Genomic DNA, 22,811 nt, shown 5'->3' on the forward strand with positions numbered 1-22,811 from the left:
TTTTTAATCCAGCCCATTGATCTTGGAAGCTCAAGGAAACTACTGGGTCACTCCTTGCTCTCTTGTAAATAGGCAGACTGGAAGCCTGTGAGTGTTTTTCTTGCTAGTATATATGCTTTTAGGTTCTTCCACCTGGGTAGAACACGGGCAGCGTACACACACACAAACAGCTATTTTTAAATACAAATTACCATAATTGTTGAATGCTTTGTCTTTAGACTCTGAAAAAGGCACAGTAATTAATTCAAAATGCAAATTGAAGTAATTCTGAAACGTTTCTTGAAAACAATAGCTACTTCTTCCTAAGTGCTTACTGTAGGCCACGCCCTGCTCCAATGCTTTACGTTTAAGCCACTCAGTATCCTTGTGAGTACATATAGCTATTAGTCTCACTTTATAGCTAAGGAAACTGAGGCACAGAGAGGTTAAGTAACTTGCCCAATGTCTTACAAAGAGCAAGTGGCAAAGGTAGGATTTGAACTCTGGCTGACTAACCAGTCTCCAGAGTTCATGCTCTTCACCACTATACTATGATGACTAGCTAAAGAAACAAGCAACTAATATATATATTTATTTATTTCAATGACAATTTTTAAAATGTGTGTCTACATACTTGTAGTCCAGATAACCAACGTTTTTGCTGGATTTTCACTTTACTCTAGAGTCTAGACCAGTGATGGGCAACCTTTTGAGCTTGGTGTGTCAAACTTCACCAAAAAACTGAGCATAACTCGGGTAGTGTGTCACTTTGAGGAAAAAACATTATTTCGCAAATGTTTCATCCTCAGGAGCAGCAAATGTTTCATCCTCGGCATGCGGCTGCCTCAGCGGCCGCGTGTCATCACAAATGGCTACGCGTGTCAGTGCTGACACGCGTGTCATAGGTTCGCCATCACTGGTCTAGACTAAGTGGATTAACCTCCCTTTGAGGTCATCACAAGAATTATACTCTATGGCTTAGTTTTTTAGGACTAGCATTTAGTAGAGCCAATTTCTATAATGTAGTTTCTTCCTGGTGTCTTAAGTTTGTCTGCCCAGGATTGTCCTTTTTTGAGTTCACTCCTGCTAATAGATTTTTTTAAAATAAGAATTTTGCTATCCTTGTCATAAAACAGATTTTGGAAAGACAGGACTGAATGGAGGGTAGGAGTAAGTAAAATGTCTCTCACACTGTGTTTTTGACTGGTGGCAACCCTAGTTAGTAGTGCCCTAAGCATCTGTCCCAATGACCTCATTATGCTTTTAGTATCTACCAAGTTTCTCTGGCTAATTTGCTATTATTATTATTATTATTATTATTATTATTATTATTGCTTTACTTTTATGACTAAAGAGTTAGAACTTCTGAACTGAGTTGTCTGGGAATTGTCACCTGAAGTGTTTGGTTCTTTCCCTAGCTACCCCCTTCAGGAAGACCATGGTCTTGGCACTCTGCAGTGCCGTGTGGAAGGCAACTATATTGGTATGTTTGCGAAGTATCAGCTTTAAAGTCTTATTCATTTCTTTCCCTATATGTGGAAAAAAACTATTTCAAGCATTGGTTCTCATGAGGATGATAATAGTAACTACCCATTGTTGAGAACTCCCTACAAACCCTATATATGCCCGGCTGGTGTAGCTCATCGACCTATGGACCAGGAGGTCACGATTCGATTCCCGGTCAGGACACATGCCCAGTTGCCAACTCTATTCCTAGTAGGGGGCAGTCAATCAACGATTTTCTGTCATCGTTGATGTTTCTATCACTCTCTCCCTCTCCCTTCCTCTCTGAAAACAATAAAAATAAAACAAAAACCCTGTGTAAAGCAGTTTTAATATAAACTAATATTATCCTCACAATAAACCTGTGAGATTGGTGGGATTATTTTCACTTTAAAGGTGATAAAATTGAAGCTAGTAATCAGTGGAGTAGGATTTCTCAGTTGGTCTGACTTTACACCTGCCATCCTCTAATACATTTCTCCTTTTATTGGTGGATGTTAACATTGCTGATGGAGCAGAGATGCGAGGTGTTTATTTTGTGCACCATTGAGGAAATTACAGGTTTGGGTCATGGCTTGATGATATCTGGAGTCCTTGGGGTAATGGTAGCAATGGCCTGGCCCAGGTGATTCATGCAGATTCCTGTATTAATGTCTGTTTCTGTTTGTTTGTTACAGGTTCCCAGAATGTTAGTTTCTCAGTATTTAACAAAGGAAAGTAAGTAACTGGGAGGAACCAAATTTATCTTCATGTATTATCTCTCTCTTATCTTGCTTCCTTTCTTTAACCTTGTATAAAAAAATTGCAAACATACATGAACAGAATAGAACGATAAAACCATGTGTATCTACTTGATCTCTTTTATTTGGGTAGATAAAATTTATTCCTGTGCACTCATCTTGAAATAATGTAAATATTTTAATGTGATGATGATCAGAATTTTGGGAATTACCTCATGAGTAATTCTCACAGCACTGTAAATTTAAGATAGTACATAATTTTATTAAATACATTATGCCATTCCAGAAATTTTATGATGGGAAGGGTACAAATTTCATAGAGGTATGGAGAGATAAATTAGAATTTTAAATTTCTTTCTGCGTGACTTATCTCATGTTCTGTCACTGTATAATTTGGCAGGTATTTTCCTTAAAAATGCATTGTCTAAATAATAATGATTTCATTGGGATAACGGTGACATGTTACCCTCAGCTACACAGTCCAAAGTATGGGTATTCTGTGTCTCTCTCTGTCTCTGTCTCTCTCTCTCTAAGTTAGGAAGGAATAAAACTAATATCCATTGAGTATCTGCTATAGGCCAGCTCCATATCAAAACCTTTCACATTCATAATTTCATTTCATGCTCTCGATACTCTGTGAAATTGGTATTATTATTCTCATACGGTCAACTTTCTAGATCAGAATACTTTGCCCCATTGGTATCATTCTCTAGTCATCAAAAGGAGCTGATATTTAAACAGTTCTAAAGATTATTGGAGGTTAGTTCACAATCTTCCTTTTAGGCAGCCAAAAAAACCAAAACCAAAACAAAAAAGCCATCTCAGATGCTGTATTCATCCAAAACACGATTTTGTCTTTTTTAAAGGTCAATGGTCCATAAGAATGCATGGCTGATCAGTGCTAAACAGGACCTTTTCCTGTACCAGACATACTCAGGTACTAGTCCCTTCACCCTATACTCCTCACTCCTTCCCTCACACCTCACTGAACCTTGGGCCCTCCTTCTAAAGTTCTTAGTGCTAGAAAGTGCAGGTCTAATTCTAAATCTTATGCATGTAATTAATATTCTATGGGAAGGATACTCTCCTTGCCACCCACCCGAAGCTTCTTTGTGAGTCTGCCCATCAATATTGAACCTTGACTGTCAGATAGGCTGGCAGGTATCTCTGATCACACAACTATTTCATATTTCTAGCACCAATATCTTCTTGGGATGTGGACTCTCAGGCCAGAACTTCTTCATAGCAGAGTGGGCTGTTATGCAAAGAGCCCAAGGCTGAACTCCTCTAGCGCTGGCATTAATTTACTAGTTCAGTTTGGTTAAGTCATTTAGCCTTTCTGAATCCCAAACAGACATCTATAAAGTAGACAGGATGGAGTTTGTCCTTCTAATTCCATAAATTGTTAATGAAGCAGATGAGTTTGGGATCCTCTCCCCTAATCTCCATATCAATTCATTCACCAATTTTATCTGCCATATATATTTCTTAAATATGACGTATCCACTCTGTCTCTACAACCATTGCCTTAATTCAGGATTTCATAATTTCTTGCTTGGCATGCTGCAATAGTTTCTAAGGGGCCCTGACCTGCCATTTGTCCCTGCTGATCCATGCTCTACATAGCCACCACCATGCACACATCTGATGCCTCTCCCCTGCTTACCATCCTCCTCTAAAGGCTTCTCATACTCTGCAGGGGATGGTACAAGCTCTGACCTCCTCCTTGTCTGCCTCTCTTTCCTCTCTCTCTCTCTTTCTCTCTCTTCCTCCCCCCCCCCTCTCGTATTCCAGCAACTTGTAAATGCACCTGGGCACTTTCCTATTCTCTCTCTAATTTCCCTAGTCTAAGATATAATAATTATATTTTTGTGTACTTGCCCTTCCTTATTTTTTTGATCTCCTCGAGGATGGGGACTATTTTGTATTCATCTTTATATTCCTTGTGCTGCATCATATGTGCTCTGTGAATGTTGAAAAGAATTATAAGATAGTAGATGAAAAGAAGGGGGTTATTATTAGTGTTGAATTTTGATACTTGAGTGTGGAGATCCATCTTTGCCCCCATATATCTCCTCTGCTTTGTCTCATAGACCAAAGTGTTATCTAGGAGATGCCCTGATAAAATTCATATTTGGAAGTGGTACTTTCAATTTATCATAGATCATGGCTCTCCTTTTCCCTTGAGGGAATAAAATTTAGAACTGTCCAAGTTTGATCATAGAAGAGGAAAGGATCAGGGAAACTGAAACTCCTAGGGATATGTGACATCTTCCTATAGGCAGCATGAAAATGGGTGTGAGGTGGTAAGTGCGGGGGCAGGGCGGGGGGTTGGGTTCGGGACATGTAGTAAGGGGAGGAGTGCAAGGGTACTGAAGACAGTGTGATCCATTTCTTTGCTTAGAGCAAATTCAGACTCATGGGTAAACTGAGGCCTTGCGTGGTGCATCCAAAGGTGATTCCTCCATAAAGTATAACCTCCTGTTCTGTGATGAGGTTAGTGGTCTTTTTAAAAATATATATATTTTATTGATTTTTTTCGGAGAGGAAGGGAGAGGGATAGAGAGTTAGAAACATCGATGAGAGAGAAACATCGATCAGCTGCCTCCTGCACACTCCCTACTGGGGATGTGTCCACAACCAAGGTACATGCCCTTGACCAGAATCGAACCAGAACCCTTCAGTCTGCAGGCCGATGCTCTATCCACTGAGCCAAATCAGTTAGGGTGAGGTTGGTAGTCTTTGAGGTTGGGAGACAGATTTCCTAAGAAAGCATCATGGTATGTAGGTATTTTTGCTTACAGCCTGAGTGACTACATTTCCCTTTCCTTTCAAATATTGATCCTATATAATATATGTCATCATACATATTATTATGTGAGAGTCCTTTTTATTATCTGCATTTTAAAATGATTATTACTAGAAAAGATTTCAACTGTTTCTTAGTCTTAGAAAGTTATGGTAAGACAAATTATTGATAGTTTCTGTTATTATATTATTATCTGGGTCACATCCTGGTCTATATTTGGAAGATTACCTTTTTCTTTTTCTTTTTCTCTTGCAGAAATACTGTCTGTGTTTCCAGAAACTGGGAGCCTTGGGGGAAAAACAGACATCACAATTACAGGAGACTTCTTTGACATCCCTGCCCAGGTTACCATTGCAGGTAAGTAAGTTGAAATGGCTGAAAATAGTTCACAGTTTAAAATGCTGTAGGAGATTATGTGTCTCTTAGGGCATGGAGAGGGTTGGGGGGAAGCAATCTTTGTCTCTTCTGACTCTTCGTGCCACCCCGCTCTCATATTTTACCTGTGTTTGGTTGAGACCAGGTGGGATCGTGGTTCTGCAGCTCTGCTAAGTGTAACAGGAATAGGATGTCCTCAGACACTCACAATTCATGGGCAATTCCCTCGGGTATCCCCATCTTGGGAGTGAAGGGAGGGCAAAAGTATAGCTGCCTCTTCACAAAGGTCTGCACCTACAAATAGGCAACCCCTCCCCTTCTCCCTACTTAGCCCTCTCTGTGTGGACAGGCTGGAGTGGGCAGGCGATTACTCTGCAGATTCTTCTGGAATGCCCTATGGCAAACCCTTTTGTGGAACCTCTCTAGAACCTTTAGTTATACCAGGTGGATGCTCCTTTAGGTGGTGACACCAAGATGCAGGAAAATGCCCTAACACTCTCACATCACACATACCTTCCCAAGCTCATCCTGGTCTATATTTGGAAGCTTACCTTTTTTTTTCCCTCTTGCCGAAATATTTCAGCTGAGGGGTTCAGTACACCTTTGTGGATGGCATTGCGTTGCTTTCTTTTGGGTTTTATGAGCTGCCCTATGCTCTACTGCCCTGTACTCTCCTTTCCTGGCTTCCTTCAGTGGGGGTGACGAGTTTTGCTATACTGTTTACATTCAGCCCTGTGCCTTAGACTAGGAGCCTGGCTACTTCAGTGTGGTTCTGTTGTCTTGCCATCAAATTCTATGTATCTATCTCTCTCTCTATATATCCATATCTGTACCTATACCTATATCTAATTTTAAAAATTCTCCCCAGGCATTCCATGTGATGTTAGACACGTGTCTCCCACGAGGATTGCGTGCACCACTAGGGCCCCGGGAGAAGGTGCAAGGCTCACTGCTCCTCAGGCAGGTAAGGAGGCCACCAGGGCTGGTGAGTGACCTTCGGTTACATTTTACCAGGATGGTCTTGGAAGTAGAAATGAAAGTGTTGGCGTTCTGGTCTTTTGACTGGTTAGCTCAGTGAGCTCTGGGTCCATGATACCACTGTCAGGGCTTTCCTCTCAGAGTGGCTCTTAGCTTTATTCAGATGCTCATCAACATTGCACTCCTGGCCCCAGCCGGATGGACGGCCAGTGGGGTTCAGTGGAGACCATGATCCTGGAAGCATAACTGCAATCAAGTTATCCCGGAGCATTAGAGCACGCTCATGACAGCAGCATCAGAAAAGGCCAGAGAGTGGGGCACAGTGGGGTGCACTTAAATGGTGGTTCTTCTCTGAGGCACCTGTCTGCTACTTTGAAACGTAGGGCTGTGCTGTGCCATTGCTACCAGATTATGGTTGAAGTGGCAGAAATGGAGAAGGCCAGGTCCCACCTGTCCTTCTCTATTTAAAGCTTCCACCTCATGGCTACAAATGGAAAGCACACAACTGGGGCACTTTTCTGGGAAGCATTAGGACTGGAGGCTCAAGTGTAGCTAGGGATGGGGGGAGCTGGCGTCTTACGTAGCCCGGAATGGCAAGCTGCACGCCTGTATTGCTCACCTGCCCTGCATGGGCTGACTTCATGGTTAAACTCACTTCCAGGATCTCAGCACTTAGAAGGCAGAGGGTGGAGAAACCTTTCTAAAGAAAGGCCATTCGCGTGTGAAGATGCATGCAAAGCTTTGGCTGGGGCCTTCTCCAGGTCCCAGATCTGCAGTTTTTACTCAGGGAAAAGCTCCCATCCAAGGAAACCACCGAAGCAGGTGCTGGAGAGAATGTTCCCTTTGTCAGGAAATGGAGAACTGTCCCCTCTTTGAGGGGTTCCTGCATTAGCCACTTGGGTAATGGTAGGGTAATTTCCCGAATGCAGCTGTTCTTGAGGATTAACAGTGCCCTTCATGAAGATGCTTGGAAGTTTCGTCTATGGAAATAGAGCACACTATTATGTAATGCAGCGGTTCTCAATGGTCCGCAAGGGACATTTGGCAACCCCTGGCAGTTACAACTGGGAAGGTGGTGGTGGTGCTACTGGCCTCTAGTGGCTGGAGTCCAGAGTTGCCACTAAACATCCTTCAATCCACAGGACAGCCTACACCCAGTTATCCAGCCCAAAGTGCCAATAGTGCTAAGGTTGAGAAACCTCAAGTAATGTACCAAAATATGCTCTTATTTTTCTACTTATTCCTTATCATTCCCCCTTTTAAGGATTAATGAGGAGTAATAGTAGTAGTTTAAAATAATAATTACTGTCACTGTCCTTTATTGAGTACTTAGTATATTTTAGATTCTTTGTGTATATACTTCAAGCACTCTTAGTCTTTTTTTGGCCAGAATTGTCAAATTTACCCAGTTTTTCCCCAAGCTTTATTAAGATATAATTGACATATAACTCAAGCTTCATTAGTCTTTTCTGCATTATCTCTACTTATTATTGGCCCCATGCACGAGAAAATGAAGGCATCAAGCAGTTTGCTCAAAGCTACACATCTAATAAGTGGCAGAGCTGGCATCTGAACCCAAAAATATGTGATTCCAGAGCCTTCACCCTCAATCCAAGTTTGTATCCAATATTGATTACACATGGGCCTTTGGTCTCAGGGTTCGCCTAAAATAAAATACAAATGAATGAGTACAACATCATTGAAAAATTCACTTAATAACTGCATGTCACATGATTTGTTCTATGTGCAGATTCACAAACTGAGGCCATGACATGTGAAAAATGTAAGGATTGCCAATTTTCTGAGGAATAAAAGGATCTTAGGGAATACAACTCCCAAGTTGGATTGGACATTAAAAGATACTGAATCCACACCTCAACAATCAAGTCCCAAGTACATGATCACATCTTCCCCTTTACTCAACCACAGTTTGCTTGTTCACATTTTCTCTAGGACTTGGGCCTCTTCTCCAAACACTCTCATTAAAAAAGACTCCCTACTCTTCTCTTGTCCTCTAAAAATATTTCCCCTTAACATTCCTTATCCATCCTCTCTTTCCAAGAGGCTAAATCCCACCCCAAGCAGTATTTATTGCTTTGTAGAACATTAGTATTACCTATAGAACCTCTTCCATGCCCTTTCCACCTGGGTCTCAGTTGACTCACCCTTCTAGTTAGTAACTGGATCATCTTTACTCTGTTGCCTGAAGTAAAGTAGTTCCTCAATTTGGGGAGGAATGCTCTCTGGTGTTTATGAAGTATACCTGTCTTCCAGGCAACCGGGGGCTTCTCTTTGAAGTTGGAGATGCTGCTGAGGGCTTGGACCTAACAGAAGCCACCCCTGGGTACAGGCGGCACATTGTCCCTAACGCCAGTTCTCCATTTGGATTTTGGTCAAAGGAAGGGCAACCTTTCAGGTATGTTGTAGGAAAAGTGAGATGTTAAAAGCATCTTAAGGAGACAGATAAGTAAGCTTTCAGGTTTCCAGGATAAAATTTATAATGTCCACCAATTTCACAACAGCGTTTGATCATTGTTATTTACTGGTGTTGGTCATACTAGTGTACCGCAGGTCTTTTATAAGTGCATGCTAAATTTTAAAAAATATATTTTTATTGATTTCAGAGAGGAAGGGAGAGGGAGAGAGAGAGATAGAAACATCAATGATGAGAGAGAATCATTGATCAACTGCCTCCTGCATGCCCCACACCAGGGATTGAGCCCACAACCTGGGCATGTACCCTGACCGGGAATCGAACCATGACCTCCTGGTTCATAGGTTGACACTCAACTACTGAGCCACGCAGGTCGGGCAGGTGCATGCTAAATTTTGAACAATAGATAAATTTCATACTTTATACAACTTAGTTTACAATTTGATTTGGAGATGACTGTTAATTGGCATATTGAGTTGAGTAGGCTAAGAGACTTAAACGAGAGCAGGGTAAAATTTGCTGCGGGTACATGGTTAAGACCTCACGTTCAAATGATGCTGAAGAAAGATGCCAGCATTTGCCCATTGGTCATATGAGGGAGCAAAGGCTGAGCCCTGTGAGACATTGTTTTCAGGAGTAGTGACTGCAGTGTGATTATGTAGTTTTGAGTCTTTTTAACCCCTGCAAGGATATTGCCAAAATTTCTAGTTCTCCAAAGTGGGCTTAAAAGTATAAAAAATGAGAATTTCTTAGACATACTGTTTCCTTAATGTATTCCCAATGTATATATAGAAGCATAGATCCTTACTGTGTTATCCTTTACTCTTTTGAGAGAGGTTGGTCATGACTCTGAGGGTGAATTGGAGCCATTCTGTGAGCTCCTCCAAAGATTTGGCCATATTCATTGTTAATTATTCAATTGTGGAATGAAAAGTTTTTTTCTCTATTCAGGGAATTTCAGACATTGAAGAAGCCAAGTAGGAGGGAAATCTGTGAACAGAATAGAGTTTCTGTTGTTCTGGAAGTTTTACTAACTAGGTATTTAACCACCAATATATGGTTTTAAAGTGGCAATAATTTGTGGTCCCTTATGGCACCTAATTCATCTTCGTCATCTTTTTTGAGGATACATCAGTGATGTTCAAAGGAAAACCTTTTAGCTATAGTTAGTGTGTGGGATGTTAAGGCAAGAGTCAAACCACCTCAAAAGACAAAAGAGCATTTTGACTGTATGGTACGACCTGTAAGGTATGTCTCTGTCTCTCTGTCTCTCTGTCTCTCTGTCTCTCTCTCTTTTTAATGTTTTTAAAAAAATATATTTTATTGATTTTTTTACAGAGAGGAAGGGAGAGAGATATAGAGTTAGAAACATTGATCAGCTGCCTCCTGCACACGCCCTACTGGGGATGTGCCTGCAACCACCGTACATGCCCTTGACCAGAATCAAACCTGAGACCCTAGAGTCCGCAGGCCGATGCTCTATCCACTGAGCCAGACTGGTTAGGGCAAGGTATGTCTCTTTAACTGCTATTTTGTGGAGCCATAAACCAGAGAGTAACTCTTTTCTTCTATGTAATTCATTTCTTTAATATTCAAAAATTTTAAGTTAAGCCCTAACCAGTTTGGCTCAGTGGACAGAGTGTTGGCCTGCGGACTCAAGGGTCCCAGGTTCAATTCCGGTCAAGGGCATGTACCTTGGTTGCAGGCACATCCCCAGTAGGTTGCAGCTGCAGGAGACAGCTGATTGATGTTTCTCTCTCATCGATGATTCTAACTTGTCTCTCCCACTCCCTTCCTCTCTGTAAAAAATCAATAAAATATATTAAAAAAATTTTTTAAGTTAAGAATTGGAATATTTATTAATTGATTAATTATATTGATGGACCTTTAAAATAGTTATTTTCAAAACTATTTCAGAATATACTTTAATGTATGTGTGTGTGTGTGTGTGTGTGTGTGTGTGTGTATATATATATATATATATATATATATTTTTATTGATTTCAGAGAGGAAGGGAGAGGGAGAGAGAAACATCAATGATAAGAGAGAATCATTGATCTGCCACCTCCTGCATACCCCATATCAGGAATCAAGCCTGCAACCTAGGCATATGCTCTGACTGTGAATCGAACCGTGACCTCCTGGTTCATAGGTCGACGCTCAACCACTGAGCCATGCTGCCTGGGCTCAGAAAATATTCTTGATATTTATTGGGGTAGTGTAATAATTTTCTTATCCATATCTGTCTCAAATACTAGGTCACTAGAACTTATATTAAACACTAGAGGCCCGGTGCATGAAATTCGTGCACTTGAGGGGGGGGGTCCCCCAGCCTGGCCTGTGCCCTTTCACAGTGCAGGATCCCCACGATCGATCACCCCAAAGAGGGTAGGCCCCGCCCACCCATCCAGGGCTCCTCGATGGATTGCTCCAAAGAGGTAGGCTGGAGCTGGAGGTACTGCCTCCGTGCCACGTGGAGCCGTGGGACCCCCAGGCCTTGCCACTTGGAGCCGCGGGACCCACCTCTGTGCCGCTCACACAGCATCAAGCCCCTGCCCACCCGTGCGTGCATGCAACCCTGCCCACCTGTGTGCGCCTGCTGTGCACGCAACCTCCTGGTGATCGCTCCTTGCGGCGTGAAGGCATCACGGTGTGAGGGTGTCACGACCACATAGGCTTTTATTAATAGGATTGTAACATTGCTTGCAATCGGATGTATTTTAATTTGAAATTGCTAACATGTTCAATTGACTCTTCTCTGTGGGCAGTAGTCTTTTTTTAATTGGGATAAAAAGACTCTTTGCAGATGTTGGGGTATCTGATAAGCTCAGAGCAAATACTTTAGGTTTTGTGTGTGAAATATTACCTAATTAGTAAACCCCCAAACAACTGAAAAAAATTTACTGACCACCTAGATTCAGTACTGTGAGTGTTAGAAGGTCTAGAACAAGGTCATCGTCCTTGCGGAGTGACCACCCTTGTCACGCACATTTACAGCCACAGAGCAAGGCAAGACGGCATGCACTGAAATTCCTCAGTGTACCCAAGTGTGTGTCCTGATCTTATTCAGTTCACTTGATACATATTGAGTTATTGCCTGTCCCAGGCCTTCTAGGATCAATGACTTCATGAGACTCAACAACTGAGGAAGTATTTCAGAGCTAGTTTGCAGATGAGGAACTGTGGTCTCCAGTAGGTAAAGTGATTTTTCTAATATTGCACAATTATCAAGTGGCAGAACCAAGTTCTGAATTTTTCTGACTTCAATGCCTATAATTTCTTCCTAAATTCACCTAAGCCACGTTAGGGCACATGCCCCTCTTTTCCCATGGGAATATGTTTTTCAAAGGGCACACCTGCAAGTCGAACCCCACCTAAACAAACACCTGTTTCTAGGAAGTTAATGTCTGCATGAGGGAGAGGAAGTGGAGAGAAGTCCCTCTTGATATCTATCATTTTGGGCCATTTCAGGTCTATCACTTTACTCCTCATAAAGAAATGCACAGTGTTGTCTAGAAGTCAAGATTATTTGGGAGGAAACATTCTAGCTAATGTATGATTATCCCCATACACGGACAGCTGCACAGACTGAATGTAAGGTGGCTAATGTGTGACTTCAGCCAGAGGGGTGATCTAATATAGCTTGTGATGTATGAATGTGTTTGAGATGGAGACAAGGAACAAGGGTTCCAGATCAAGTCAGAGCAATTTCTGATCAGTGATCTCCCCTTATTTCTAATAATAAGAATAATGTTTACTATTGATTGAGCTCCTACCAGGGACTAGACCCTGCACTGCTGTGTGAGGTAGGTTCTCAGCGAAGCCTCCAGACAGCCCGATGCTGGGGCTTCCACTTTCCCAAAGAGGATGGGACGGCAGGGGAGCTGTGGCTGGTGTGAAAGGATGGGTTGAGATATTGAGACTAGTTGGGCGCCACAGCTGTTTCCAGGGTACGCTGGCCAATCCCGTGGTACAACAGTCAAGTGTTTCTTCCTCATTATCATAAAGAAGAACAAAGTACAGGCGGAACCACTCGCTGGGTCAGTGATTCAGGCCTTGGTTGCTTTCGCTTGACCCTATGTTCCTCTGCGTTACAGAGCACGGCTCAGTGGGTTCTTTGTGGCCCCAGAAACAAATAATTACACTTTCTGGATCCAGGCGGACAGCCAAGCTTCCCTGCATTTCAGTCAGTCAGAGGATCCCAGGACCAAGGTATTCACCTTCTTCTCATTTTCCTTTTCCTTGTCCCCAGTCCTTCACTCATAAAAAAATAAAAATAAAAATAAAAATCTAAAACTAAAACTCCCATGTTCTACAAATAGTTGTAACACACCATTAGGCAAATATAGATTCTTTTTGATGGGGGGAAGGGTTCATTAGAAAAGTTTTTAATTGAGATATAATTGACATGCTTTTAATTGTTGAAAAAAAATTTAGTTGAATATGTTGGCACCTACTGTTTATTGAGTACTTACTATAGGCTGGGCATTATGCTACATTTTTTTTTAATATACCTTGTCTCTAATTTTCACAGCATTTCTGTGAGCTATGTATATTTATTTCTATTTTTCAGATAAGGAAATTGGGATTTAGAAGGGTTGTATGGTCAGTCCAGAGCCACTTGGGATAATAAGAGCCGTATTTAGGATTCAAACCCCGATTTGTCTGACTCCAAAGTTTGTGCCTTGCCCCCTAATTTTGGGTAGGGATATAATCAGTCTTCTGTAGGAATTTCCCCATCAGTTTTGAAGGGTAAGAAAAGGTGATTTTAACAAACAGCCAAATTCACTAGTGCTATTGATAAAGAACCAAAAGATCTCTTTTCAAGTTATTAATATGCTTCTATTAAATGAACCATATTAATTGCTAGTTGGCTAGAGAAACATTACAGATTTTGATGTGATCACTCCTTCTACATTTCTTGAAGGGCTTGGTAGTGCTTTATCTGCAGCATCATGTAAACCCAGGGTCTCAGGCTGGCTGTTCCTGCTGTAAAGGTGGCCCATGCAGCCTCTCCTCAATACTATTCAATTGAGGAAAAGAGCGGGGAGGAGGGGTGCAGAAGCATAAACAGCCACAAGCCTCACTGTGACTTGGCTAACAGGCGGGAAAAGGCAGACCAGTCCTCAGGTCCTTGTTAATAGCTGTCCAGACACTTGCTGTTGGAGAAGGAAATACTCAGAAGCTCCACAGTGCTGATCGTGATATGTTTATTGGGGGCACAGGTGAAGGTGGCCTCCATCAGGGTGGGCACTGCTGACTGGTTTGACTCCTGGGAGCAGAATGGGAATGATGAAGGCACCTGGCAACGGAAGTCCCCCAAGTTGGAGCTGCTCGGGGGAGCCAGGTACTACCTGGAGGCAGAGCAGCGTGGGAGAGCCCCCAGCCGGGGCATGAGAATTGGTGTCCAGATCCACAACACCTGGCTGAATCCTGATGTGGTCAGCACTTACCTGCGGGAGAAGCATCAGATCCGAATCCGCGCTCGAAGACTTCCAGAGATCCAGGTCTGCATCCCTTCCCAGTCCCTTGGACTTAGGTTCAGAGCCTGAATTCCGGAAGGGATGTAATGTTGCCTAGTGGAAGGATTACTTGGGAGCAGAAAATTTGAGTTGTAGTAATTATCACTCTGCTGCCAAAGAAAAAGGATATGTGTCCAATAGGGTTGTGGGGACGTTTAAAAAAGTGCAGTCTTGTTATTGAGATCACTTTATTCATGGACTTAGTGTCAGGAATTTAAGGTCCAGATAAATAATTCTCTTGGAAACTTACTCCTTAGAGAGGAGATGGGGTCCTCTGAACACCCACACCCACGTGTGCACGCTGAAGCATGTATTGGTACACCCAAGATTTCATAGCTTTTTGACTGATTCAGGTCCTATTTCCCTATTGGCTGTGTTTTCTGTCTACTTTGTAAAGGTCAAGATGTTTGGGTCTCTCAGTTGTGCTCCATACTTTTGTTGAATAATTTTGGTGTATTTTTGTTGTTCACTTTTTGGTGTACTAAGATGAGTCACTATGGACTCTGCTTTTTAAGTTTACACTCTAGTCGGAAAAACACACACACACACACATGTATATAAATAGCCACAAGGAAAAAAAAAAAAGAAAATCACAAGTGATATAAGCAGTTAAAAATAACAAGTGACATATGATGATAGGTCTTACTCCATAATGAAAGTGTAAGGTGCCTGGCAGGGAATGTATTGGAAGCCAAGCCGAGATGGAGTAAGCCTCTGAGAGTGTGACATGCCATGTGGCTGCTTCTGCCTGCCAGGCCCCTGGGAGAGAGAGAGTGCTTGGGGAGAAGAGAGGAAAGTGGGCTATTCAGGGGCAATGTGTGTGGTGGGGGAGGGAGTAGCAAAGATAAATAGGGAGACAGACATGCACATTATTCTAAGGCAAGTTTTTTCATTAGGAGATAACACTTGTGTTCTCCAGATATTTCTAGATGATAGTTTAAAAATGGAAATTTTAATAAGAAAATAGCAAGCCAAGAAGTATGTTCTTAGATGACCTCTATGGCTTGATTAGCACATGTCATTAAATCTTGTTACTCTTAACTTTTTAGATGCTAACTGTGTCTGGAAGTGGGAACTTCTTCCTTACTTGGGACAATGTCTCTAGCCAGCCTATCCCTGCAAATGCCACAGCCCATCAGGTGGGAACCTCCTTCAAATATGGAGAGGTGGGGGAGCCAGGGGTGATCTTTATGTCCACGGTATAAACTCCTGGTAGCTTTTCTTTTCTACAGATTCAAACAGCCATTGAAGAGTTACTTGCAGTCAAATGCCAGCTGGAACCCTTTTCGGCTAACATCCTACTCCGAGTTGGATTTGAACAAGGTGTTGTCCCTGGCTTGACAAATTCTGACCCTCTTCTCCATCATTCTCTGTCTCCCCCTCTCCCTCTCCTTCCCCCACCCCCCTCTCTGTCTCCCTTCCTCTCTCTCTTTCTCTCTGTCTCTCTTGTAAAATGGGAACAATGTTCATTTCCTCTCCAAGGTGCAAATAGAGTCAAGGAAGATATGGAAACTGGATTTGGACACTGAGTGGCCAAAGGAGTGGCTACTTTCTTGGGAGGGAGCTGCTTGTTGTGGTGTCCTCCTGAGCTGTCCAATTCGAAGCCAAGGGTGCTGGGGAGTTAGAGTTAAGGATCACAGTGGGAAAAGACTTGCAAAAGATATAGGTGGGAAGCGGCAAGACAGTACAAATCTTATTTAATTTAAATTGCATCTTGAGTAAAGGAATTATTACATAAAACAGTAGTCTTAACAATTTATAAAAATGAGAGGGTATATTTTAAAAATACTAAGGCAGATTAAGTTTCAATTGACACCCCTTATCTTTTTACTTCTCAACAATTTTTCATGTCATGGTACACATGGAAATGGTAGTCCCCCTTTATGCAAACCCCAATGAGTACATAAAACCTTGGCTATACCATGTTTTTTCTATACATACATACCTCTGATAAAGTTTATTTATAAATTCAGCAAGGAAGAGATTAACAGCCATAACTAATAATAAAATAGAACAATTATAACAACATACTATAATGAAAGTTATGGGAATGTGGTGTGTGTGTGTCTCTCTCAAAATATCTTATTATACTGTACTCACCCTTATTCTTTTTGTAATGATACAAGATGATAAAATGCCTAGGTGATGAGATGAAGGGAGGTGAATAATGTATGCATTATGACAGAACATTAGGCTACTGTTGACCGTATTGATACTTTACTTAACAAGCACTTTCCGGCTTCTCTTTGGCATATCGGAATGACTAGCATCACTACTCCTGCTCTTTGGGGCCATTATTAAGTAAAACAGGGTTACTTCAACACAAGCACTGGGATCTGAGAACCCAGAGAGCTACTAAGTGACTACCAGTGGGGAGCATCTAAGCTAGGGACTGTGTGAGATTTCATCACGCTATTTGAAGCGGCATGCAATCAAAAAACCCCGTAAGTTGTTTATTTCTGGAATTTTCCATTTAATATTTTTGGACCACGGTTGACTGCTGGTAACTGAAACTGTGGAAGTGAAACCGTGGTAAGGGGGGGGGATACGTATATTTTCGATGCTCTAGGGGTGACAGAATGGATTTTTCATAGCTGGAGCCTGCAAATGGGGGGCTACAGGGCACCCTAAGCCCTGCCCAGCTCACCCGAGGGCTGGGGGGCCAATATCATGGGGAACCCATAGCTCATGTCCTGCACACATGTTGGGAAGCTCTGTCTTTTTAACATCCACCCTGTCTTTTCATTTTATTTGAATTGCATTCAGGCCCAGAAGGTTCCAGCTTTGATGGGGACCTCACCAGTGGGACAGAGCCCTTCTGTGGGAGGTTCAGCCTCTGTCGGCCTCGACACCTTGTCCTCACACCCCCTGCTGCCCAGCAGGGCTACCGGCTGGATCAGTACCCACAGGTACGGAGCAGCCCTCATGCTTCCAGGGCGGCATTGGTCTCACTCTCGGGGGTTGAGATGAAGGAACAGAAGCACAAACGAGCGATTGCTGTGCTTGCTGTGATTTGCCTAACATGTTTCAGGCTGAGGTTCTCAGTTTCTTAAATGCTGTTTCAGGTGTGAACAGATGCCTCCAGCCCTCCATTAGCTACTTGTTAATAGAAATGCCTTTGTATCCGTGGGAAACCTATGGGAATTTTTATATGCTTTGTACAGGGGTGGGCAAAAGTCGGTCTACAGTTGTGAGTATGCCAAACAGAGAGTTTATTCTTGTATTATTTATTGATTATTGTATTAGTTTCCAACAACTGTAAACCTACTTTTGCCCCCCCCTCAGCCCCCTTTATTTTCTTTGCTCTTTAGGTATCAGTGCAGATCTATAATCAGACTTTCTGGTTTTGAATTCTGACTCTACACCCTGTGTGCCCTCAACGCCTTACTTTAGTATACACATCTGAAAAATGGGTAATAATGTTGTCTACCTCTCAGGATTTGGGTGAAGATTAAATGAGGTAATCCACTTAAGTATCTTTGCAGTGGACTCAGCTGAGGCTAGCTATTGTTTTTTATTATAGTTATTATTATTATTATTATTGATGCATTGACTGACCCATTTCTTTTTATTTATTTATTTTTTTAAATATTCTTTTTTTAAAGATGTCTCTCTCTCTCTCTCTCTCTCTCTCTCTCTATATATATATATATATATATATATATATATATATATATATATTATTGATTTTAGAGAGGAAGGGAGAGGGGTAGAGAGATAGAAACATCAGTGATGAGAGAGAATCGTTGATTGGTTGCCTCCTGCACGCCCCCTACTCAGGGGTGGGGGGGTATCGAGCCCGCAATCCAGTCATGTGCCCTTGGCTGGAATCAAACCCAGGATCCTTCAGTCCGAAGGCCAAAGCTCTATCCACTGAGCCAAACCAGCCAGGGCTGACTGACCCATTTCTTGAATCCCTCTTACGTCCTTTGTGTGAATGGCTCTGCAGTTCTTCAGATGAAGCCCATTTGCCCCGTGGGAACCAGGGTGAGCCTTGCTGGGGCAGCTGAGTCCATGGCAGTGGTTTCGTCCTGGCCTAGTTGAACAGCAGTGGGAAAGGGACCGAATGGCTCAGGTCGGGGCACCACCCATCTCTCAGCCTTTCCCATACAGCAGAAGCTCCCAATGGGCATAATTTTGCCTCCTAGGGGGAGATTTGGCAATTTATGAAGACATTTTTGTTTGCCACAACTGGGTCAGTGCTGCTGGCATTCCCTGGGTAGATCCCAGGGATGTTGCTAAATATGTACATTGCATAGAATAGACCCCTCACAGGAAAAATGAAAATCCAATCCAAAATGTCAATAGTGCTGAAGTCAAAAAAATTCTGCTCTAAAGACTTTTTGAGCCAAATAGTTTTACTTAACTCAGAGTTAGAAACCAAGGATGCTGGGGAGTTAGAGTCAAGGAATTGCAGCTCAGAGAGGTTAAGTGACTTGTTCAAGGTTGCACAGGTAACCAGGTCAGAACAGGGGTTTTCTAATTGAGATCCTCTAAAATTGTCATTGCCAAACACAGTGCACTTAATAACTCCCTTTCGGAAAATAACTATTTACTCTAAATGATTTGTCTCTCCTGCTAGACTGGTAAGGTCCGGGAGGGCAGGAACTGGGCTGACTCCCTCACAGTGTGAGGCAGTGTCCTAGAGAGATAGGCTCTCCTCACCTCACATTGTTTGAATGGCTGCTTCCTGCACTGATAGAGCTGAAGCACTTATCTGGTGTCCACAGCTGTGCATTGCATACAAAGGCCACATGAATAAGACCCTGAAGGTGACCGTGTCTTTCACAATCAATCTTCAAAACATCATTAAGAACATCACCTGTGACTGGAGTCTCGTGGGAACTAGTCCTGAAAGGTAGGTAATCTGTGGGGAGTTGTGGGAATTCTGCCAACTGGGATGATTAGCTCTCTCGGGGACAGTGCCTCAGATACGAGCTAACTTAGGGCTCTGAACACAGATGGGAAAAAATGGAACCTGGAGAAGTTTGATGTAAAAACAGTTAGTTGTGAGGAATATAATTTTCCTAGAAGGAGTCTGACATTTCTCATAGTCACAGAACATAGTATTTGGAAGAGGCTTTAGAAAATATTCCTGGACATTACCGATGAGAAAAATGGGGTGATGATTCACCCCATTTGGTGATTCACCAGAATTTGGCGAGTGAACAAGATTCTGGAATAAAATTCAAGCATCTCGGTGCCTTGACTCAGTGCTCTTTCCAGAGATCTCTTATGGGTTTTGTAAGTGGTTTTAAACCTAAATAGTCCTGTAATGTCCAGGAGTATTAATCTTCCTTCTCATTAAAGCCTAACATACTATCTGCCTGAGACACACACTTATATTGTAGCTAGAGGCTCGGTGCACCAATTTGGCCTGGCCTGTGGGATTGGGCCAAAACCGGTTCTCTTACATCCCCCAAGGGATCCCGGATTGTGAGAGGGCACAGGCCAGGCCAAGGGACCCCACTGGTGCATAATTGGGGCGGGAGAGAGATGTGGGAGGTTGGTCAGCCGGGGAGGGTCTGAAGGACAGCTTCAGGGTGTGTCCAGCCCGTCTCATTCAGTCTCGATCATTCCTGATTGGCCGGACCCCAGCAGCAAGCTGACCTAGAGGTCAGAGCATCTTCCCCCTGGTGGTCAGTGCATGTCATAGCGAGCGGTTGAGCGGCCTTAGCATATCATTAGCATATTACGCTTTGATTGGTTGAATAGCTGACGGGTCGACCGGACTCTTAGCATATTAGGCTTTTGTTATATAGGATTTGAAAAAGACTCGATGTCAGGAATGAATGATTGCCTTAAAATGTGATTCACTAATGTGATAGCACAAGTTCAGTTTAACAGCCTGTCTTGGATGTTGTACCCAAGGCACACAGGCCTGTTTGGGTGCTGGGGGTTCACCGGGTCCCTCTCCTGGCTACACAGTCCTCAGGCCCCTAGGTTGGAGAATGAGGGCTCTAACGGGAGGGGACTGTGGATGCACAGGGACAGGCCCATTTCTGCTGTGCACTTGTTTTTCAGCTGGCGATTCACTTGCACTAACCTCTGGAAGACTTGCGTGCATCGCTCCGTGCATCTCCAGAGGTCTCTGGCAAACTCCCCGGTGCTGGTACATCGAATTGACCTCTTCCCTCCGGCTCAGGAGACTGGCGTGTTCTATGTGGATGAAATTATTATTGCAGACACAAACCTATCAGGTGATCATTGAATCCATTCTCTTCCATGGACCTGTCCGTCAAAGGCTGACCTTAAACTTTTCTGCTAGGGGCTGCTGTTATTTTAATGAAGAGGGCACAGGTGATTCTCCATCTTGCCTGCCTTTTCCTAGAGAGAAGATGGGGTCGGTATTGTGTGCCCTTGGCCCCTATATTTCTCTTGCTAGTTTCTCTTTTTTCCTATTTTCTGCAATGCTTGCTCTTGCTTCTGGTAGTTGTGCTGTTGCCCCGATTTTACTCCTTCCTCGCTGAGAAGCCTTGGTTTCCTCATCCATAAAATAGTCATATTGAGGTCCCTGCCTCATTGGATTAACTGCAAAGATTAACTGAAGTGTAATGGAAAGCACTCATCACAGGTCCTGACCATAGTAAGTGCTCAATAAACATGAGCAATTATTATTACTATTAACATTATTATTATTACTGTTAATAAGAAGTCCAGAAGGATTTCTTGATCTCTCTATCAGTTAATATCTGTCTTACAAAGTGCTGAAGTACACAGCAATATCTGGCCATATAAAGGGACTAAAGTTCTGATTTATGACAGACTCAGTGAGAGCTAGAGGGTAACCAGGCCCTCATGAGAATAGCCTTGTCCTTCCTTCTGCCCATCTAGATTCCTCCCACTTGTCAGTTAGGGTTCAGGCCTGGCCTCTTTCTCCACCAAGTCCTTTGACCTTCCTTAGGCACAGTGACCTCACTGGGCTTTGCTTGTTCACAGGTCTTAGGGACAAAGTGCTCATCAGGGGACTTGAGACTGGCCCCGGAGACCGCACACCCAGGGGAGGGGAAGCCCACCGCTGGGCAGATGGTATCATTGCTCCCAGGGCCTCCAGGCTTCCAAGTTCTGTTTATTCTCCATTTCCCGTCAGATGCTTGTGACTTTGGGGCTCAGCTTTCCTGCTTTAAGTGGCTTCTCTTCACCCAGGAGAAGGGGAGGAAGCAGTCATTTACATTTGATTTACAAAATGTGCACGTTTTCAGCCTTTTGCCTATAAAATTGCAGAGCTGAGGGCAGGGGAACTTGGGGGTGCATGGCAAAAGGTCTCTCTATTAGCCCTGAAATTACGTTGTATTTGAACTCATCAAAATTCTGTCTCTTATTTGTTTCAATGGTTTAAGTGTTTTGAGGGCATCTGGGTCAGACTGTGTCACTGCTTATTTTAAACCCTGCTTATGTTCTGGCACACAGGAAATAATATTCAAATGGTGTGCTTGGGTAACTGCCTGAATTCTTGGGGCCTAAGATACCGGGCTGGACCTTTGGTGACCCTCAAGTGCTGCCCAGATTCCTGGAGGACTGAGGGTCTCGATATTTCAGACACTTTAACTGCGTGATAGGGAAACTCAGGGTTAGATAATAGTTGCCTTTCCCTTTTTTCTCCTCTTCTTCTTTAAATGCTATCTTACACCTACAAACCTTCAAAGTGCAAGATCCAGAGTGCTTTCTCACTGCCCCCACCTTTCTGCCACCAAATGCTCCACTATCTGGATCCATCCCAGGAGTGAGGTGAGGAGGGAAGCAGAGAGGAAGAGGGCAGAGACAAGAAAGAAGATGGGTGGCTTGGGTAAAACCATGTTTCCTGCTTTGGCTAGTTAGCGTGCTGGCAACAACTTTGCTTTGAAGATTTTTTAATGGCAACATAAACTTGACACAGTTGGACTCAATATTCAGAGTTAATTGTCTGACATTTCTCTGATCAATTTAACACTGTTATATTCTCCCATCTAAATGTCCTCTGTGGAAGTTTTTCTCATCTAATGGTAGCTACCATTTATTTCTCATTTACCTCTTAGAACCCCATGAGATGGTCCTAGTATTCCCACTCTATAGATGACAAAAGCAAAGCTAAGAGGGGCTGAGTATCTTGCTCCAAATCCATAGCTGGGACGTGGACAACCCTGAAACCCTGAGATCTTTGATACCAAAGCCAAAACTTCAATGACTCCATACCCAGCTGAGTGCATCAACAGTTACTGAGCACCCACTCTGTGCCTGGTACTGTGCTAAGCATTGCGTATGCAAGCATACTGCCTTAAACTGTGTCCTGTCTCATTGTACTGTCCCGGGGAAGAAGCGATCTTTTATACAGCGCCTAGTAAGAGGGGAGGAGAATATTGAATTACATTGTGCTGGTCATTTAAATCTGCCATCTCACTAAACTCTCCCTGCTGTGCAGGTTGGTATATGTCATGATTCCCATTTTAGAAATGAGAAAATGTCTTAGGTTAGTTTGATTAGCCAAATGGTA

The 22,811-nt window shown here is 43.0% G+C and overlaps 1 protein-coding gene across 1 annotated transcript in view; it reads left to right on the forward strand.

The window, feature by feature from the left end:
- Positions 1-22,811, forward strand: part of PKHD1 (PKHD1 ciliary IPT domain containing fibrocystin/polyductin) — a gene marked incomplete at its 3' end in the record, with an annotated part of 394,211 nt that overhangs the window by 14,556 nt on the left and 356,844 nt on the right. The window contains exons 7-20 of the mRNA XM_079780770.1: positions 13-87; positions 1,398-1,462; positions 2,160-2,199; positions 3,089-3,159; positions 5,287-5,388; positions 6,275-6,370; positions 8,659-8,800; positions 12,917-13,031; positions 14,045-14,326; positions 15,391-15,480; positions 15,574-15,664; positions 17,108-17,250; positions 19,072-19,199; positions 20,366-20,541. Of these exons, the coding sequence (XP_079636896.1) occupies positions 13-87; positions 1,398-1,462; positions 2,160-2,199; positions 3,089-3,159; positions 5,287-5,388; positions 6,275-6,370; positions 8,659-8,800; positions 12,917-13,031; positions 14,045-14,326; positions 15,391-15,480; positions 15,574-15,664; positions 17,108-17,250; positions 19,072-19,199; positions 20,366-20,541 (1,616 nt within the window). The remainder of the gene's footprint in view (positions 1-12; positions 88-1,397; positions 1,463-2,159; positions 2,200-3,088; positions 3,160-5,286; positions 5,389-6,274; positions 6,371-8,658; positions 8,801-12,916; positions 13,032-14,044; positions 14,327-15,390; positions 15,481-15,573; positions 15,665-17,107; positions 17,251-19,071; positions 19,200-20,365; positions 20,542-22,811) is intronic.

Source organism: Cnephaeus nilssonii (genome assembly GCF_951640355.1).
Source record: "Cnephaeus nilssonii genome assembly, chromosome: 9".
Taxonomy (NCBI): domain Eukaryota; kingdom Metazoa; phylum Chordata; class Mammalia; order Chiroptera; family Vespertilionidae; genus Cnephaeus; species Cnephaeus nilssonii.